Source organism: Drosophila nasuta, chromosome X (genome assembly GCF_023558535.2).
Source record: "Drosophila nasuta strain 15112-1781.00 chromosome X, ASM2355853v1, whole genome shotgun sequence".
NCBI lineage: Eukaryota > Metazoa > Arthropoda > Insecta > Diptera > Drosophilidae > Drosophila > Drosophila nasuta.
In genome coordinates, this window is record NC_083459.1 from 21744330 (window position 1) to 21765455 (window position 21126).

At 36.6% G+C, this 21126-nt stretch overlaps 1 protein-coding gene across 3 annotated transcripts in view; it reads right to left on the reverse strand.

Annotated features, from left to right (window-relative positions):
* LOC132795465 (phospholipid-transporting ATPase ID) overlaps positions 1 to 20574 on the reverse strand; it is a 40502-nt gene extending 19928 nt beyond the window's left edge. For 2 of the 3 annotated variants that reach the window (XM_060806184.1, XM_060806181.1), the window contains exons 1-2: positions 20014 to 20574; positions 5457 to 5850 (exon numbers count right to left, since the gene is read on the reverse strand). In XM_060806184.1, coding sequence (XP_060662167.1) covers positions 5457 to 5490 — 34 coding nt within the window. In that variant the 5' untranslated portion in view covers positions 5491 to 5850; positions 20014 to 20574. The remainder of the gene's footprint in view (positions 1 to 5456; positions 5851 to 20013) is intronic. The other variant, XM_060806183.1, reaches the window with a different exon arrangement.
* Positions 20575 to 21126: the final 552 nt, after the last annotated feature.

Below are 21126 nucleotides of genomic sequence, written 5' to 3' on the forward strand. Positions count from 1 at the left end.
GAAACAACTGCGACGGCGGCGGCGGCGGCGACGTTGGCAGCGACGACGGCGCCCGCATTGGCAGCGGTAGCTGACGCTGACGCAATGACGGCAGCCCAACAACCTTACACTGGCGTCGCCGTTGACGTCGCTGTCGCTGTCCGCAGCCTAGCAACGCCGCAAAAGACTCGCGAGAGCCAACACACAGCAATAACAACAACTAACAAGAAAGAAAGCTGCCGCTGCGAGTGAGCTCAACTTAAAGATACCCGTCGCTAAAGTCAACAAATTGAGCAACTCGATGTGGACATTAACTAGAATATTGTTTCTTATGTAAATTATGCAATCACAAACAAATAAGTTTTCTTCATATGTATGTTCTGTTTATTATATTTGCGATTGTCAGTCTGTTACAATAGCCCTCTAAGCTCTTCGCTAGTGCGGGTATTAAAACGACGAAGACGACGCTAACGCTAACAACAGCGACAGTGACAGCAACAACAACAACATAAAGCAGCGACGCCAATGACGACGGCAGCGCCATTGCCAGGACAACGGCGTCGACGGCTAACGGAAAATGAGTAATGAGAAAAGAGCAAGAGCCAAAGTTAAAGGCAAAGGCGAAACGAAATGAAAGCCAAAGTCAACGCCAGCCAAATGAGAGACTGAGAGACAGACAGACTTGGACTTGGACAAAGCGTAGTTCGCATTCCATTGAAAAGCCACTTTAATTCTCTGAATCGAGTGTAGGGTATGGAGTCAATATAAAACACTTAATTGGGCAATTAATGCTAACCTATATAATTTAACTTAATTATCATTTCAGTAGAAATTTAAATATTTTATTCATTTTAAATAAAAGATTTATTAGTATATAATTTATTTTGATAGTACGAATGAATTATTTTTATAGCTCAATTAAATTTAACTGAAATTTTTTGAAAAATTTTAATAATTAAGTTATTACTATTACCAAATTTATTTAAAAATAATTCAATTCAAATTGAAATTAAAAAAAAATTTTAATAACATATGTTATTATAATTTACTAATTTTAAACTTTAAGTTTCTTCATTATTTTAAAGTATTTAAATTATTTATTTATTTGTATAAGCGTTTTATTGCTTCTGCACTTTTTCAAGACAAGATTGGACCGCACAACCCTATAAAAGTATTCTCACTTGTGTAGTTTATGCTGATGACGAATTGATGAACATTAATTTAGGTATCAACAGTGTTAATAGCGGCAATCCAAAAATAATAATATGTAATAAACTGCAAGTTATGCTACATATCATAAGCCCATTTGGGATCACAGCAATGACAATCCATTTACGTATGACACAATTAAAATCTAAACGATTTTGTCTTTGAACTTTATTTTTACGACTTTTTAATCAGAATATTTACGACGAGCAAAGAGTATGTAAGCTTCGTTGCAACCAAAAATAGAATTAATAGCCAGCGGTAGAGCATAAAATGGTATATGCGAATAATTACCGCATTGTTTAACATTACAATTCTGCTAGAGGAAAGGGTATGAGCAAGTCGTCAATTCTGCTGCAGTTTAATGTCAAGTTTGTCAAGCGTAAAAAATGAGCAAAATGATGAGCAAATTTCGAATGTCATGCAAAGAACAACATAAAGAGCGAGAGACAGAGAGAGAGTGAGACAACAAGCATGAGAGCAGAGAGAAGGGCGAGAAACAGAAATAGAGAGAGAGAGAGAGAGAGAGAGAGCATTCACGCGAAGAGACAACAATTAAAGCCAAAAGGCCAAAGAAAAATGTGTAAAAGAAGGAGGAAGCATATGAATTGCCAAATGTAAAGGTGTGTGTGTGTGTGTGTGTGTGTGTGTGTGTCTGTGTGTGCGTTCAATTGTATGTGTGCGTGTGTTTGTGTCAACTGGGAGTCGCCCTCGTTTTCCTTTGTTATTGTAATTACAAACCTCCCCCCCTAGGGAGAAGTACTGCAAAGGGGGGAGGGAGGTAGGCTTAGCAACAGAAGTTTGTATTGAAGGTAAATTGGCAGACGACTTTCACTGTTTGTCCATCAATCATTGCAGTAATTTGCAAGCTAACACACACACACAGTTGACCTTTATTTTAATTCGAATTCAAAGAACAATCAACGTTTATTAAAGCGAAGCAAAATGTGAATTGAAGCCAAAAAAATCAACAAAAAGATGAAAACAAAAATTAGAAAATTATTCATATTCATGTGTTTTGAATGTGTTGCATTCAATTCGAATCAAATCGCAACGAATCGAAACGAATTGATTCCTTTCAATTCCATTCGATTGAAGCTCATTCCAATTGATTGTCCGCTCAATGCTCAACTGCAATAGCATACGAGGGGGAAGCGGTGGCTGGTAGGCAACAGGTGAGCATTTGACATATTGCGTATACGATGCGTAAGCCGCCTTTGACGTAGAGTCGAGTTAATTGCACAACTGCGACAAGCAAATGGCCAGAAGATAGTCATCTTTCAGTCCGGGGCACGCAATAATAATGCAGAAATCTTAAAAACATTAAAGTACGCCCCTCCCCCCTCCTCAAACCCACCGTTGCTGACAATCAACTCAACTCAAATCAACTGAACAGAACCCGGCTCAAATGACTTACAAATTACGCTACGCTTGCCGGCCAAAAATATCAATTATTGTAAGAGCTTTGCAACACACAATTGCAGCGAATGATCGACTCCAAGATGACCTATAAAAAGTACGAGGTTTTGTATTTTCTTAAACTTTTTCATACTTCATCTTCAACTACTTATATTTCTTCTTTCTCTTGTACTTCTACTTCTACTTTTACTTTTACTTCCTCTTCTACTTCTACTTCTAAGTTTGAATTTTACGTAGATAGTTTATTATTTTATTAAAACCATTCATCATCAATTTATATTTTAGCTAACTTACTTTTAATCCTTTATCAACAATCGAATATTCTATTTTTCTTTTCTTAATTTCATTCTTTCTTAAAATGATTCGTCATTAACTTATTTATATTTGAACAAACTTGCTTTTAATCTTTTATCAGCAATCGATTCTTCGGATACTTTCAGAATATTACGTAAAAAGCAAATATTATTGAAAACATTCATAATCAATTTATTTATTAGCAAATATAATTAAAGCCAATGTTGAAGCACTTTATTTACAGTTGATTATATCAGACAAGTGCTTCATCGATTAAATTGTTTACACTTAAGACATTGCACTCGCTTTTCAATGTCAGAATATTTGCTGACATTATCTTTGGCCTTGCTATAGAAGATATTACTTTGCTTCTTATCAGAATGATGCTGATGAAATTGTGTAGCTTTGAACTCAACTTGTGATACAACATACCCTTTGCATGTTTGCGTTTTATTTACAGGGTATGCGAAACTAGTGGCAAAACTACTGGCAAAGCCGGAGCAAAGGCACAAATCATGACCCAATAAAGTACACACAACGGAAATGATTCCATTAAGTTGAAACACTTTACGTCGTTTGTTGACGTTGTTTTTGTTTTCTGTTTTCTGTTTTTGTTGGCATTCCATTGAGGGGAACATTTCATTCATTCACTCACTCACTCATTCATTCATTCCGTAATAAATTGACAAATTGTGACGTTGCTGTTGATGATGATGATGATGTTGTTTTTGTTGGCTTTGTTGCTGTGCTTCGCTTTTTCTCGCACTTCAACTTCAACATTAACATTTTGCATTACCCAGCTCAAGGTCAAGGTGTGATACACACGTGTTTCAAGAGACACCCACATATCTATGTATGATATATATAGCACATTATATGGGATGATTTTTGAAGCGCCAAACGTAATCGTGTCATGGCTAAATGACCGTGTGTTGAGGCTTCGACTTTGGCTTTGAGGTTTGTTCCCCAACCGGGTCGAAACAGAGAGAGAGAGAGAGAGCGAGCAAGAGAACTGGGCCAATGCCAATGGACAATCATAACCAATAATACGCAGCATGTAATATAATAATAACACACAAAAAAACAATGGGAGCACCAACTGTTCACATTTCATCGAGTCTGCTCCCATTCTTATCGCCCAACTCAAATCAGGACAAATCCGAAAGTCAAGTTTACTTTGCCGCTTCTTTCCTCACCCTCCAAGCTTCCTACACGCTTCGCACACTGATTGAATACGAGAGTTGGGTAAATTAAGGCCGATTTCGTTAAGTTCTTCACGCTAGTAGCTTTTCTCTGAACTTTTTCTACAAACTCTTTCAGCTAACTTCTTCCATTTTAATGATATCATCGAGAAATTTGACATCGATGGACAGTCATTTAATAATAGCATTGTATTCAAAAAAGACTAAGGCCAAAAACAAAAGTTATTCTATTTTTAATTTCTCTAATTTAAAATTTTGTTTATTCTGTATTTATTTTATATTTTTTACATATTATTTATATTTAGTTGCTAGTAAATTTGTGTCACTATGAAATGAATATAACAAACAGAAGAAAGCATTTCCGACCCTATAAAGTACATATATACATACATATGTTCTTGATCAGCATCAAAAGCCCAGACGATATAGAAATGTCTGTCTGTCCGTCTGTCTGTCTGTCCGTCTGTCTGTCTGTCCGACCGAATGAACACCTATATTTCAGAGACTATACGAGTTAGAGCCATCATTTGTTTGGTACACACAATAATAACTTTAGCTTCTATGATTTCTGAAAATTTAATTTCGATCAGACAAAAATTGTAGAAGTTATTTAAGAAATACTTTTTAAGGTTTCTTAGTTGCCTTGGCTGAAAATCTGGTATATGTTGCACTCTATGGTATATTTTGAATGTACTACCAAAAATATAGTATTTACATTTGGTATATTTTAAGAATAATACCGCAATGTTTTGCTTTCATTAATATTTGGTATCGCGTATCTTGCAGTCGAGCACACTCAATTGTAGCTTTACTTTGTATCAGATAACTGATCCATTAACATAAAATTTGGTTACACTAGCGAGAATTAAGATTCCTTTGGAAAACATCTCATCACCCTTCAAATTCTAAAAAACTCAAGAAGGGTTTTTTAATTTTATCAGTTTCACTTCGTTTCTACTCGCGCATATTCGAAGCACTATTTTATTTTTAAAATCCTTTTTTTGTTTGCAAAATGAAATCACACCACTTATAAATTTGCATAAAGCATTTAAACGCTTTTCATATTGCAATTTGCATTTTATTTGAAATTTTTCAAGACGCTTGCGTGCTAAAAGAGAAATAATGGCTTAAAGATTGCTTATCTTTAAACTGAAGATATTCTGATTAAGCGCAGTGATGTATTATCAAACATTGTTAATATTTTTAAATACTTTAGAACCATTTTTAGAGACACAGCATTCGAAAAGATTCATAATTTGTGGTAGAAATTTACCTACACTCTTATTCCACTCTTTTTTAAAAATGTAATATATTAAAAATTGTAATTTAATAAAGAAAAATGCAATCTTAACTTACCTTTGGCCAATTGCGGTTGAGTTTTTGTGCCCATTATGAGAGATGATCAATGTGACGCGTCTGTTTGTCAATCAGCTGTGCTGCTGTTGCTGTCTCGCTCTTGCTCTTGCTCTCTCTCGCTTTCGTTTTGTTTCGTTTAGGCTGGCGGTTGGGACTTTAATGACGCTGCTGCAGCGCGACCTGCGAGCTGCCAGCAATTGTCCGTTGTAGTTGTCGCTCTCGTTGTCGTTGTCGTTGCGTAGCTGCCAGCTATGTTACTCGCTGTTACAACACGCACTGTTGAATGAAGCGTCGCTGCCGCTGCTTCTGCTTCTGCTGCTGCTGTCGTTGCTTGATAATGGCTGAGGACGTTAAACGCCATGTGTTGGCCTTGCCTTGCCCTGGCCGCCGTCAGCTGTAAAAAGGACAACAGATGAATAATCATGGTCAATGATTTCGTCAGCTAAGACAATCAGAATGAAAAAAAACCCAAAAACATGTGTATGGAAATATCGTATGACATATTAATGTATTTTTTTTCTACAATTGAGTTTTCTTTCTTTAACTCTGCCGTTTTTTAATAAATTATTGCGTGGCACACTCGAGTGCTGAGTGAAAGGAAAAGACGCAGCTGTTTGAGCCGTCAGGAAGGACACGCCATAAACGACATGTAAATGATATAGTGCATGGATGGATATATGTACATATATTGGGAATATTCAAGGGGGGAGGAAAAAACTTTCCAATTGCCAAGCGAAAGAGTCAAAGCCAATGGCAAACGCATGGACTGTGTTAAGTTTTAAATGTTTTATGCGTGATCCGATTTTAATTTGGGTTTTCCACACGACGACGACGACGAATCACTTTTTGTCGTTTGAGAATCACTGCAATAGGTATGAAACATACATTTATTCTGGGTCGTAACCTTTGCCTTGTAGACAAAATTACTTAACATTCAGAACGCATTTGTCGCACCCAGTGTGGGAGTTGAAACAGCTGGGCCAAAGACTTGCAATTTACCAAATGCATTAACCACAAAAGAAAAACACACACAAATTGTGCACTAAACAAAGCCATTTGCTCTATTTGATGTACAAATTTGCATTTTGGTTACACGCTGCGTATGTGCAATATTTGCTAGCATTTCAAGTGTATGGCACCGGAAATACCCTGTCATTTGTAAGGGGTTTATTTCTTGGATTTAGCGACTGCTTTTTTTTTGAGATCCAAATCATATACAGAATTTCCTTCGATATACATATTAAATAAAATATTTGGCAAATTGTTTTCAATAAAATTATTACATACAAATTTTAAATACTAGCAAAATAATGTGGTACTAATTTGAAAATATACCAAACTTATATACTGCAAATATACTAAGGACTATAATTGGTATATAGATGTAATGCTACATTCAATATATATCATATTCTTTAAAAAATCAAATCTAGAAAATATACTGTACTTTATTTAAAACTGTTTAGCACAATCAACTATAAATTTTAAATTCAAAGCTTCAATTTGAAAACTCATTTTATTCTTTTACCCAACTAGTTAAGCACAATTAGTATACCCTTCTTTTTTTTAATTTTTTACCGCCCTTCGCGATGTTAAGAAACGCGTAAAAACGCAGTTGAACAAACAACAAAATGAAACCACATACTAAAAAACCATTGTTAAATAAGGCGTAAAAACGATGCTTAGACCAAGAGGCGTAGAAGGTTAAGCTGCAGTCATTGGAAACACAAAAACACACAAACACACACGCTACAGTCAGCACTCGCTACAATGTATGAAGTGGACTTAATGGCACAATTACAATTAATTTGTTGCCAAAGCGTAATTACTGTAACTAAAATCGAAGGCATTCAAATGTGACTAACGAGGGCAGACTGAGAGCGAGACAGAGACAGAGAGAGAGAGAGAGAGAGAGAGAATTGTGTTTACCGGATGTGGAAGTGAAGGGACAATTTTGGGAGCTGCGATAAAAAGTGCGCGCAATGTTTCATAATTTATTTGCAAAGCGCACACAATAAACTGATGGAGAATTAATAATAGCAACAACAACAACAACAACAACAACAACTGTAATAAATGATTAGCAAAACAATGGAGAATTGTGCGTATTTTTGGGCAACCGATTAACCGATTACCCAGCGCTTTACTTTTCTGACTCACTGTGTGTGTGTGTGCAAATGAAAGACAAACAAATGTCAGGTAAATAGACACAATACGCCAGAGAAAACGAGAGTGAGCGAGAGAGAGAGAGGGAGAGAAGAGAAGCAATTGCTGCGACACAAAGTAAATCAAAACAAATGGCAAAACAAATGAAATGAAAATGAAAACGAAACAATGCGGCATCGAAATACACTGAGATCGCAGCGAGTGCAAGTGCACCGAAGAGCACCGCAAGCAGAAAGACAGTGAAAGAGGAGAGTCCGCTTGACAGACGGGAAGACAACATAGGAGAGTAAGACAATGAGAGAGACAGAGACAGCTGGCTTGTTCCGCTGTGTGAACAAAGCATTGCAAATCTGTGTGAACCATAAGCTCAAATACCCTAGAAAAGCATTGAGAAACAGACTAGACAAAGTAACTGCTTAAAGTATTCAAATGTAGTGAATGAAAACAAAAATTGAATCGAAGGAAATCAAATTAAGTACAAATTTTTAAACATTTGATAGTTTAAGAAAGACAATCTGTCAAATATTTCAAATAACAACAATTTAGACACTTTTTTTTAATCTAAAATCTTTTACTCTGATATTCAACTACTTGCAGCTTGATCAGAGGCTAGCATAAAATGAAAATGTTTCTTGTTTATGAATTTAACGCAATCAATTTATTTTCAGCAAAAAAAAAAAATGCAAAAATATATGAAATATAAAAGTATGTATATGAAATATAAAAGTATGTTATATTAATTAAAAAACCGTTCCTAAGCTTTCGTACTCCAAAATTCGATTGGTCATTTTAAGAAAAGATTATCACAAATTAAAGAATAGCTTTATATGTATTTAAAAAACTGTAGAAATATCTGAAAGCTAATCCAGAAATAAAAACGTTACAGATTTCACTATATAAGCTCTTTTATGATATCCTCGAAACTTTCGCAATGATTTCGAGCTTCCAGAAACAGAAATATTGAGTCACTAGCGGCATAATTTTTACAGACAAATAAGTACTGTAAAAACACACATACATAAATACACATACATATACATATATGCACACATGAGGTCAGTAAGCGCGGCTTGAAAACCATGGACAACAAAAAAAAACCCAATAATATGGGGAATGAAAACGAGAGTCGAAAACGGAAATGGGGAAAATCCAAATCCAAAAACACCAAACGACAAATGAGACACTATGCAAATACTTAAGTATAAGTAAAGACACGCACGCAGCTGGAGACACAGACAAACAGATAGCGAGATAGCGGACGGGCAAAACGAAAGTGCTAAAGAGAGAGGGGCAACGTGGGAAAGTGAGACAAAAAACAGAGCAAGGCGTCAGGCTCTCAGGGAGTCATGAGGCAAGTGCTCTGACGAGGCTTCATTGTGGGTCAGCTATAAACGGTACACGCAACGCTGTTAAGTAACAAATTTGTCAGACAATCACGATCAAAAATACCCTGTAAAAATTAGGCTAACGATTGTAACGAAGTAAGTATTCGAATATAATAGATAATAAATAAATTTGTGTATGCAATAAAAAAAAAAATAATAAATCAAAAGCAAATGTTCAGATAAAGTATAGATTATTTTCAAAATAAAATACCCTTTTAAAAATTAGGGAAATTGCTGCTTGAACTAAATTTTGGAATACAATAGCAAATAAAGTTGCATATGCAATAAAATTTTGAATATGGAAACTGAAAATGTTTAAGAAAAGAATCCCCAATACTAAAGCTGAAATATGAATAAATATGAAATATTTTTAACACACAAATCTAATAATTGTAATAAATCGAACACGTGGTACATTCAAAAATAACTACGGTATTCATGATTCCTAAATAATAAGAATAAGTTATTCAAAAAATACTTTTGTATGGCAAAAAAAGCCTTCTTCGTAGATTAAATTCCTAGTGATTAATAATGCACACCGCTATAAAAATGTTGCAAGACGAACACAGGGTAGTTAGGCGTCGATCAAGTGGCAATAAGTAGTCGTCTATTTTAGGAACTTCGATTGGCTTTTGCTTTTGCATAGAGTTGAAGACTCATTCAGTTTAATTGATGCAAGTCGAACAGCTTGCAGCTGTTAAAGATGCGATTACAATTACATTACCTCGTTCCCCCCTTTGTCGCTTCACTTCGTTTTGAATTGATTTGATTTGATTTCATTTACTGCGATTGGAACTCATTAAGCGCGTCCCGTTAAGCGAACATTATGCAATTATAATAAATGCGTAATCCTCGAAAAAAAACACAACCGTAGTTGATTAGCTTGGTTAAACATTGCTGCTTGTAATTAACTGCGTAATCAGGTGTACTTGGAGGGGAGAGGGGGAAGAGGGGAAAACATATTTTTATGTATTTACCCACTTTTAAAGTGTATTTATAAGTGTGGTTATTTTTGTGATACATTTGTTTTAATGAGCCTCGCGAGTTACGCCCGAATTTCGGGATTTGTGTGTCATGTCACACGCGGCGTATGCGTAATTTGAATATTGTCTACAATATTTTCATACTATATCCCCAGTTAGCATGCGACACAATCGAACAGGACAGCGTGTTTCAACTCCCACACACACACAGACAGAAATTTCTTTGGAAAAATCCAGAAGAACAAACTAGAGGTATTCATGAAATTTTCTTGTAATTACGCCATAATTCTGTGCCTCAAAGGGTTCTGATTGTGAATATAACATACATATATTGGCGCACAGTGGCGCCAATTGTGAAATCAAATGTTTGCTTGTATTTGTAATTGTGTTGCATCAATTTCAATTTACATTTGACGCAATTAACACTACAAACGTTTGCAATTTAATCAGAGACTGAGACTGCGACTGAGACTGGAAAACTCGCTGCCGTCGTCATTGGAGCGTTTAACGCTGAAAAAATACTACAACAAAAGCAATAGCAAAAAACAGGCAGCAACCCATCAAACTCGCATAAATTATTTACTCAACATTGCACTTCAAATGCCAATGCTAAGAGTTTTCAATTGCAAATGAAAATAGAAATGGAAAATGTGCAACGAAGGTCAATGTTTCCCACAGCAAAAAGCAGTCCGGACTTTCGACGAGAAGGAAAACCAAAGGCAGAAGGAGGAAAGTTTGCTGTGAATGCATTTTAATTGACATCGTGACTCAAAATTGCGGTAAATAAAGCATAACACTGATCTGCTATCGCAACGCTGCCGTCAATATTTACACACAACGTTTCGTATCGCGGTCTAAACATCTCGTTGCCCTTATCACACTTCACAACGCTCGATTCAATGAGGGAATTGCGATGTAAGGCGCTGACGCTAGTTGAAAGTCAGTGTGCGTTACATAGCAATTAGCTTCGGTCAGTCAGTAGGGTGCATAAGCTGCGACTTGTTAAGTTGGCTGCAGCAAGTGGACAGCATCGTTTACAGTGGCGTCAAATATGAATGCACTGCTAGTGTAGAACATTTTAATATTATTATAAATTAACACAGAGAGAGAAAAATCTATGTATGTAGATTGAAGAGTGTATTGTAAATCTTGACTCAACATTCTTTTCGATCTTAACTCGAAAAAAGATTTATAGGTTGAGGAAATCTTAAATGTTATGCTTTGTTTGCTACATTTGCGTTTTAAGATTCAAAGAATATTATTTTAAGATTCAAATCTTAAAGAATGTTCTAATCCAGATTAAAGGGAAGACTGCAAATCTTGATTTAAGCTGATCTAAAAAGTATATTAAGCTACAAAAAAAAATGTTTTAATTAAATTAACTGCTAATTTTACCTAATTGAATAAAATTGATTTTGAAAATGATTTCTCTAATCACACTTTATAAGCAATAATTTGATTTATTTATTTAAGGCATAGACTATAAATTAATTTATAACCTAGCGTAAATTTAAGAGCTGGCTGCTTTGGCCTTTGTAATAATAAAATTAAAAGACTTGGACTTAAGGTGAAAGAGTTTTATACCATTCAAGACAATAGAGAACGCCTCATGGTTGCTGAGAGTTTGATTAAAATTCTATAGATTTTTAAGGCAAAATGTGGCAGTTACAGCTGTGATTACGTTTAATTTAGGTAACAGACTCAACTATAATTTGTCGCAGCAGTTAATAAAACTATTGCACTTTTGCAATTTGATGAAGTCTTCAGCATTAACAAATGCATGAAGTGTAATTGAGTAATGTAACTCCAACCCAATTTGTCAACGTGAACAGCAATCAATTTGCTGCGGAAAATATAATCAAGGGATCTGATATTTATGGCGTCCACAAAGCGAACACCTTGGATAAGCTGTAAGTATGTGCACTTGAGCGATGTTTTATAGCTGACGATAAGAACTTTCCATTTCAGGCAATTACATACCAATTAATATTAACTTGAATTTTGCGCCCCACCCACCGAACAACAGCAGGACACATGTAGCATGCCACACCGAGCCAAGCCGAACGAGCAAGCGGTAATGACAATTATCAATGTTGGACTCTGGCTGTGCGTTTTGTGTGCCATTAAAAATGGATGAGAATCGAAAAAATCAAGCACAATAGTTCTGTGACTCAAAGTGAGGTGACCTGAACTCTCTCTCCCTTTCTTTCTCACTCTCTTGAAGTATGTTGCAAGTTGTGTGGATCACGCACAGGTGCGTTAAACGGACTGAAAAGGTGGCCAAACAACTTGTTGAGTTTTGCACGCCAACGAAAGGGAAAACTACAGCAAAAAGAGGTCGCCTAAAAGGTTGCATACAAATTTCAACTATTTGAAAAGTGAAAAGTGCTGCAATTGTATCAAGCCGAGTCAAGTGATTGTCTAATCATTCCAAATGAGGTTACACAGCTGGCGTGATGCGTGTGCGCCAACCAAACAGTTGCGTGCCATTTCCTAGGAGGGTGCAAAATAATAGGAAATGGAAGGCTGACTCGTTTTTTTTGGGTACCCGCACAATCTCCTCGCACTGACAAACGATTTACAGCAGCAGATAACAAAAGGATGTCTCCACTTCGTGTGGGGGGACAAACTCGACGACCTTACCAGCGTGGTAAAAAAGAGAATAAAAACCAAATAGAAATGCCGCTACCAAAGCAATAAAATAAAATACGAAAAGGAAAACAGGAGCACAACAATAATACACACACAAATATTCAGACATTACTTCCTTTAAAAAGGATCTGGGCACGCACATTGGTGTGAGATGCATTGTCTTGATGCGAAACAGCGCGTAAGAAACCTTTAAGCTAAAAACGGTGTTTTTATGATAGCAAGATTTGTCTTTGCCGGGGACAACAACAATTAAAGAATATACATAGAAAAAACTTTTAAAATAAAGGTTTTGGTCTCAAAAATGCGTCAAGAACCTGAAAATCTTAATGTTCGAAAACACATCAAGATAATTGAATATAAGACCCAAGTTCTTATTAATTAGAATGAAAAAATAGTTGTAAGATCAAAAATCTTATTACAAAAAAATATTATTTTTTTTTTTTATTATTTTTACTTTACTATTTTATGATTTAGTTAGTGCATTCAGCTCCATCGAAATTCCTAACGATTCTTAATTGCAGTCAGGACTTCCTCTCCCTTTAGCTTCAAATATTTTTCTTTATATCTATTATTCATTTTCATTTCATTACCTTCTCTTGTATAGTTTTGTTTTAATTCATTCCTGCTTTTATTTCAACTTCCCTTCATGCATCCTCGTCTCTGCTTTAAATTATATTTGTATTTCCTTTAAATATTTTTCTTTACTTCTACTATTCATTACTTTTCTCTTTCATTAGCACATCTTCTACAGTTTTGTTTTAACTCCTAACATTTCCATTTCTTATTAGTGCCCTACTACTTTCATCTTTCATCTTTCAATTCTCAATTTTCCTATTTTGCATTCTCTTATCTTCACCTTTTCTTCCTTCTTATTCGCTCCCAGTTCCACAGTGTTCAAAGTCTTCTCGGTTACCGGTGTTTTCAGGGCAATCCATTTGCGACATTGACAATGTCGACTAGGGCAATGTTTATTGTGAATGGCGGACATTGAATGTGGGCCACACACAAGGCTCCACTCCACATCAAATTGGACAGCGCTTGTCCAGTTAGTTGACCGTTATATTAATGGACTGCACACACACATACACACTTACACATGTGCACACACGTGTGTCTATCATAACAGCTGTTTATGTTAGTGTGTGTTTGTGTGTTTGTGTGCAATTGGAATTGCGGTAAATCAATTCGAGCATAGCGCCCGCATTCTCATTTGTGGCTTATATCGACAATATTCCCATGTTTAGTTGTGGTTCATACCCTATACACAGTACACAACGCAGAGTGGGTATGACAACTTGCGAGGAAGCATGTCACAAACACTCATTATAAAACTTAAATTATTAAGATTTTAATTAAAACCAAACTTTAAAAATATGTGAAATAGTCAACCTGATATTCCCTTACATTTTACAGGGTATTTCATTCGCATTTTAGTAATTGCCTCTTATTGATTACTATCGTCAAAGACACACAACAAGTTCTGTGTACTTTATCTAATATTTACAGGGTATAACTATCAGTCGATCAGCTGCAGCTGTTAATTGTTACTTAGTTTCAGTTTCTGTTGTGTACTTCATGGGAAGCCGCGTCTCGTCGACAATATTGCCATTGGATTGCAGTGCAAATTGCAATTAAGCATTCCGTGCGGCACGACAGCACAATGCTGGCGCCTCCTTTAAATGGCAACAGCTCTCGGCCTGGGCCAGGGCCAAGAGCGAACTGCCCCTCTTTTTTTTTTTGATAGGATGCATGTCTGGGTCGAGGCGATTTGCATTTCGACTGCAACCTGCTCGACCAGATGGCCGGCGTTTGGTCAGTTAGCTGCTTGATTAGACTTTTGGTTACGCTAACCCAAAGTCAGAAATTCAGGTAGTAAAATCAGTCGGTCAGGCGGGTATTTCTGATGTCCTGTAACAAGATTTTTGAATACCCCGGAAAAAAGTCAGTCTAACAGAAAGTAACGAGTGCGTCAGTAAAGCAGTGAAGTCCATAAAGCAATCTGGAACTCAGGCAGTATGAAAGTGAGGCAGTAAGGAAGTAAGGCTGTCAAAAAATCGGGCAGTCAGTTAAGAAGTCAGACCGTCAGTCAGGCAGTCTGAAAGTCAGCCAGCAAGTCAGTCAGTCATGAAGTCAGTCAGTCAAGAAATCAGTCATAATGTCAGTGAGTTAGCCGGATAGTCAGTTGTTTAGTTAGTCAAAGAGAGAGCCAGTTTTTATGGCAATTGGGTGGGCCAAAAATAAGAATGTCAGAGGCTGAAGCAGTCGGGCGTTCAGAGAGCTTCCTCTTTCCTTCCTCCCCTTTCGATGAGATCAGTAATAAAGTCAGTCAGGAAATCAGTAAATCAGTCAAGGTGCGAGATAGTAATTTTGAGGTATAAGCAGTCATCACAAATTCATACAGTCTGTCGAAAAATAGTCAGGAGTCTCTAAGTCAGTCAGTGATTTAGGGAGATTACCAGTGAGTGAGAAAGTAAGACAGACAGGCAAGCAATATATAATAAAACTGGGAGTAAGAAAGTCGGTCAATCAGACTATAAGGCAGTCAAACTTTGGTTGGTTGGTGAGACAATCAGAAAGATAGTGATGTCAGATGTACAGCCAGTGCGGCAGTTGGGAAGTTAGTCAGACTTTAAGAGCAGTCTAAATAGGATATAGAGTTAGTAAGGCAGTCAGTTCATCAGTAAGGCAGTCGGTCAGTTTGTTAGTGAGTCAGTCAAATATTCGAGCAGTAGGTTGGTGAGGTAATCAGAGGTCGGCTATATAGATATTGAGGTAGCCGTCAGTAAGTCTGTCAGCTAGTAAATCTAACTCCAAGGCAAGCAGAAAAATAGTCTGTCAAAAAAGGATATACAGATAGTGAGGCAATTGATCAGACAGCAAGACAGTCGGTCAGTCAGTCAGCAGTCAAATATTCGTTAGTGAGGCAATCAGAAACACAGTGAAGTCGGGTATACAGCTAGTGATGCAGTCGGGCAGTTAGTCTGACTTTTAGGCAATCAGAAATATAGTCAGTCAGTCAAAATAGAATAAAAAGATAGTGAGACAGTCGGATAGTCAGTAAGGCAATCGGTCTGAGGCAGTCAAATATTCGGGCGGTAGCTTAGTGAGGCAATCAGAGGTCGGATATATAGTTAGTCTCTGACTCTGGAAAATCAGAAAAATTGTCTGTCAAAATGGAATATACAGATAATAAGCAGTCGGTCAGTTGGTCAGTCAGCTATTGAGTGAGTCAGTCAACCTCTAAGGCAGTCGAATATTCGGGCAGGAAGGTTAGTGAGGCAATCACAAGTCGGATATATGGATAGTGAGGCAGTCAGTCAGTGAGGCAGTCAGTCAGTGAGGCAGTCAGTCAGTTTGGTCGACTAGTCAAACAGCAAAGCATTTAGTCGCGCATGAGCCATTAGGAGCACAAAAACACACATTCAGAGCGGACACGCCATGACTTGGGACAGCACCAAACGCGAGCCGGACGTCAGGACGTCAGGGGTAGACGCAATAACTGTAATAATAACTGACCACTCGTCAGCTCAGCTCAGCTCCGCGACAAGCAAAGAGAGACAGAGAGAGAGCGAGAGTGAGAGTGTGAGCGACCGCGGGGAAGCGGTGAAAAGGGGGAGCACTCGCTAGTTTGGCCAAGAACGAGGTGCCGCCCATTTGGGGGCAGCAGTTAATGCAGCAAATGTTCCAACCTTTTGACAGTTGTTCGATTTTTTTTCTTTTTTATTGTGTGTACTACTTTTTTTTTGCCCGTCGGCCACGACATTGGTCGACTTGGGTTGACACTGACCGAAACACGATGGTCAGGCATTGTCCTTCTGTCTGCGGCGCAAAACTCCTGAGTTCGGGGTTTTTGCGATTGTTCAATTCACTTTCCATGCTTTCACTTCAAAAAAAAAAAGGGGGAAATTTACACTAGTTGCAAGTAGTTCATGTTCTGTTTGCCACTTTCTTGGCTGCTGTCAATCAATGCACAATTTCGAGTGCACAAATAACCGCTAACAATTAGATAGCATATCAAATGGATCCATTTGATTGCAATTCATACGTAATACTTCTTTCTCATCGCCGTCTAGCATCTGTTCAACTACTTCAATTCCCATTAATAACAAGTTGAACGTGTGTTGTGAGTTTCTGCAACTGATTGACTTTCGATTAAAAGCAAATGTCCAAACTCGAACTATTCTATTCTCGATTTAAATCCAGGCTTGCTGCTAATTTAGACGTTCATTACCATGGAAATCCTTTTAGTAGCATTTTCTGATTTATTGCGTCTCTAGTTTTACAAAATAGTTCAATCAAGAAGTGATTGCAACTTTGTCACACATTTCTGACTCATCGCAACTCGTTTGCATACCACAATGTGTGTCTTTAGATCAAAATGCACTCCCTCATGTAGAAATACTTTTTTAGTCTCTTTCTCCCCACTGTGAGTGCTCTGCAAATATTTATTATAGTCAAACATTCTATACATTTTTTTTTGCGCTGACCTTTTGGCTACGAGTTAAACAGAATTTCTTGGTAATTTATATGAAAACACAGTTAAATTTAACTGTGAAAATCGAGTTTTATAATTTGTTTCAGTTGTTGTTTTTTTTTTTCTTTTTATCTTTTTTCTATTGCAATCTGAGAAGAATTTGTTGCTTGTATCTGTTGAATGCCTTATCTTTGTTCTAGGTAACAGAACAGTGTTTTGCGTTGAGTAATAAAACGCTAACAACGATCGCAAACATAATTGAAGAAAACAACAACAACAAAATACGAACTAGAAGAGCAACCAATTACGCCCACGTCTAATGCTACTACAGAAAATTCCATTCTACATATTTGCTCAAAATAAGTATATATGAAAGAATTGCAGATTTCGGAAATTTGATATTTGTACATAGTCTTAAAAATTTCAGATCAGTGGTGCTGCACGCCAAAGCTACAGTAAAACTGCACTATGACAAACCAGCATCATTTTTATACCCGCTGCCCTTAGGGTAGAAGTGTATTATCAATATGTACCTCCAAGAAATGTGTGTAACAGGCAAAAGGAAGCATCTCCGACCCTACTTACAATCTGGTATATTTTGCACTCTATGGTATATTTTGAAGGTAGTACTAAATCAATATACCGAATATAGAATATGGTATACTTGTAGTATTTTTGTGGTATATTAAATTGGTATATTTTAAAATTAATACCACACTAATTTGTTTATATAAATTGAAAGCGAATTATTACTTTTCCGTTTTTTATTTAAAATAATCGAAAAGAAACTTTTGAATTTTCCATTTTAATATTCTTTTAATTAAAATTAAAATAACATTCCATTTTGATAAAACACAATCTAATTTAATACACTTTAGCAAAGCTTCACTGTTTATGCAGTGTCCATAAAACATTGATAGCTCGCCTCTCAAATTCTCAAGAATTGCGAGATTGTTTCTAAACAAAAGCACCAAATTGCAATGCTCGTTGCTTCTGAAAGCTTTAATTCGTTCAACTAGTTTCTTTGGAACTGGCAACGTAAAATAATATGCTGAATAAATGCAAATTCGAAACATTCTATTAAAAACACACATAATAATAATATGTGACGATGCAACAATTAAAAGAAATACATAATAATAATAATATATGCAAATCGCATTCTAATTGAAAACAATCAACTATGCATCAATTTATCCAGCTGGAAATAAGAGCTGAGTTAAGCTGAGATAAGTGCTTGATTTTTTTTGGTATCTATCTAATTATCTGTATCTTCATCTGAAATGAGGTTGACTCTCGTGCTATCGCAACTGACTTTATCTGCCTTTGTTTGTTGATACCGTGAAAATGTGTACGCTTCGGTGTGTATCCAAGTAATTACTAAACTTAAATTAGCAAAACATAAAGTCAGAGGTTAACTGATAAAATTAAAACCAAAAAAAACAACAAAAAAACAAAAGCAGAACTCGCTGAAAATGAATGAAAGAAGAGAAAGATAAAAAGACGAAGCTCAGCGGGAGAAAATGCGACTGACAATAATTATTTTAGCTATTATTTTTATTATTATTATTATTGCTATTATTGTTGTGATCTTGCCGTTCATCAGAATTTTAGGTTTTTTTCAAGTGCCCCCAAGACAAAACAACAAAAAAATGACATCATTTGGTGTCGAACTTGGCTCAAAGTCGCACTCTTTTTTCTGGTTTCGGAATTGTCGCTGCCAAGATCGTCGTCGATAATAAACGACCGACAAAATAAAAAGAAAAAGAATAAAAAAAAGGCAAAAAATCAAATTCAAGAAAGTTGCAAGAGCAAAACAGACGTCAAGCGCGTGGCTCAAAATGTCACAGCGACACTGCACAAAAATTTCGAGATACTTGCAATTAGCTTGAATTGATTTTCACTAGAATTTTTACCGATTGCAATTTTGAATAACAATAGCAATAAATATTTGACGATTTTGAAACAAAGAAATCGCAGATAAATGAAAACTATATTCTTTATTTATAAAATTAAAAAATAAAAATTAGCTCTGAGCTTTTTTGAAAAAATTTTTGAATTTGTAATAATGCAAAATTTCATATTTGCTAGATGTTATGCAAGATTTAATGTGTAGATGTTAAAAATTTAAGATATAATAATTTGCATTGCTACATGAAAATATATGAGATTATCCATAAATACAATAACTAACTACAACCTCAATTTGTAGGCAAGTTCAACTCTCTCAGTGCACGCTCAATGGGCGCCTAAATACTTTCGCAGGGTCAAAGTATTCAACTCTCAAAATCTGAACTGCAACTTTCCAATTTTCCAGTGTTAAACGGAACTCAAAGCTCAAAGCACATGGCAAAGATCGCAGGGCAAAAACAACAAAAAAAAACGCTTCATTGATGATTCATAACACAACAACAAAAAAAAAACTGAGAAGTGAAAAATTAAAAATGGTAAAAACCAAAGATGTGGCAAGTGATAGAGTCAGCTAAAGGTAGCTAACACATGTGTCAAGTATAATGCGCAATTATAGATTGGATCTGAATTGCAACAGAGAGCTTTGTGGCTGGCCCACAAGTCAATGACACAGTTGTATTTATGGGCGCCACAACAAGGATGACTTGACACTAAACTTCAATTGAAACAAAAATAACTAGACTAGACCATCATGTTAATTAATTATTGTGGGTCAAGCACCGACAACAACAATAACAAATCGCCTGCAGATTTTTGGCTAAGAAAAAAACAACAGCGGAAATGCCGCGATGCAGCACACACACACACATACTGATACACTGTGAAAAGCTCATTGCGACCAACTGTTGACAATGCAAATGATAATGCCATTGCTCTCTGTTTGTCTCACTTCTTCTCCCACTCTCTGAGCATAAAGCAAAGCTTACCTGCGTTTTACATTCGGTCACACACAGCAGCAAATACGTTTGTGTTGGTGAGCTTGTAGTTTGAAGCTGAGCTTACAACGCCGACGCAGACGTGCCGGCTTTTAAGCTTTCTTCTTCTTCTCGTTCGTAGTATTCTTATAACTGTTGTTGTTCTGCTTCTCTGCAGCTGTTGCATGCGTTGTTACGTTTGCTTGTATGTGTTATTGTTGCTGCTGGCGTTTGTTTTTATTGCTGCTGCTGCTGGCCGGCAAACTGTCTGCTATTGTTATTGTTGGTGGATTACAAAATAATTTGGCAAATTGTTATTATTGTTGTTCGCAAGTTCTGCTGGCACATTTTCTTAAAAACTTTGATCAGCGCACACAAACAAAAATGTTTCAAGTTTCTCAACTAACACACAAAAGAAAACGAAAGACACGCAACAGTAAAGTAAAAGCGTCTTTGCAAATTGTTTGGGTTTTTACTAATTACGAATTGAATAATTTTACTTTGTTTTTGTCGTCTTCTTGTGTTTGTGTTTTACTTTTTTTGGGCGGCAGCTAAAGCGCAGCCAGGCGGCAAAAAAAAAAGCACGACCGCGCAGGTTCAAACTTCGATTACAACTGAAGCGGCGAATTGTCCCAGGCTAGGCAAAGCGACGACAACGACGGCGACGGCACATTGGAGACGAATGCCACACGAGTGGAGAACGCGCCAAAAACGAAGTGAACTAAGCAGAGTTGCCATCCGATGCGACACAAGTGTGTGTGTGAGTGTGTGTGAATGATTGTTTTTGTTCTTGCTGTGTGTTGTTTTAATTTCTTGAGCGTTTTGTTTGTTTTGGTCGGATGGGGCGCGAATTTGTGCAACTCTCTGTCAATCGTCTGACGTGTCGTTAAACGTTATCACTTAAATTACCGCACCCACGCGCGCCGGCGAAACCTTCGAAAAAACTTAAAATAAAAACAAAAGAAAATAAAAAAACAAAAACAACAATTGAAATTTCAGAAAAAGTTTTCATATTTTTGATGCGTCCTTGATGCATGTGCATTGTTTCTATTGTTGTCCCGGGGGCTCTTAATGTTGTCGCTGATTGGCGAGCGTTGCGCAGGCGGTGTGAAATCGTCCAGCTGG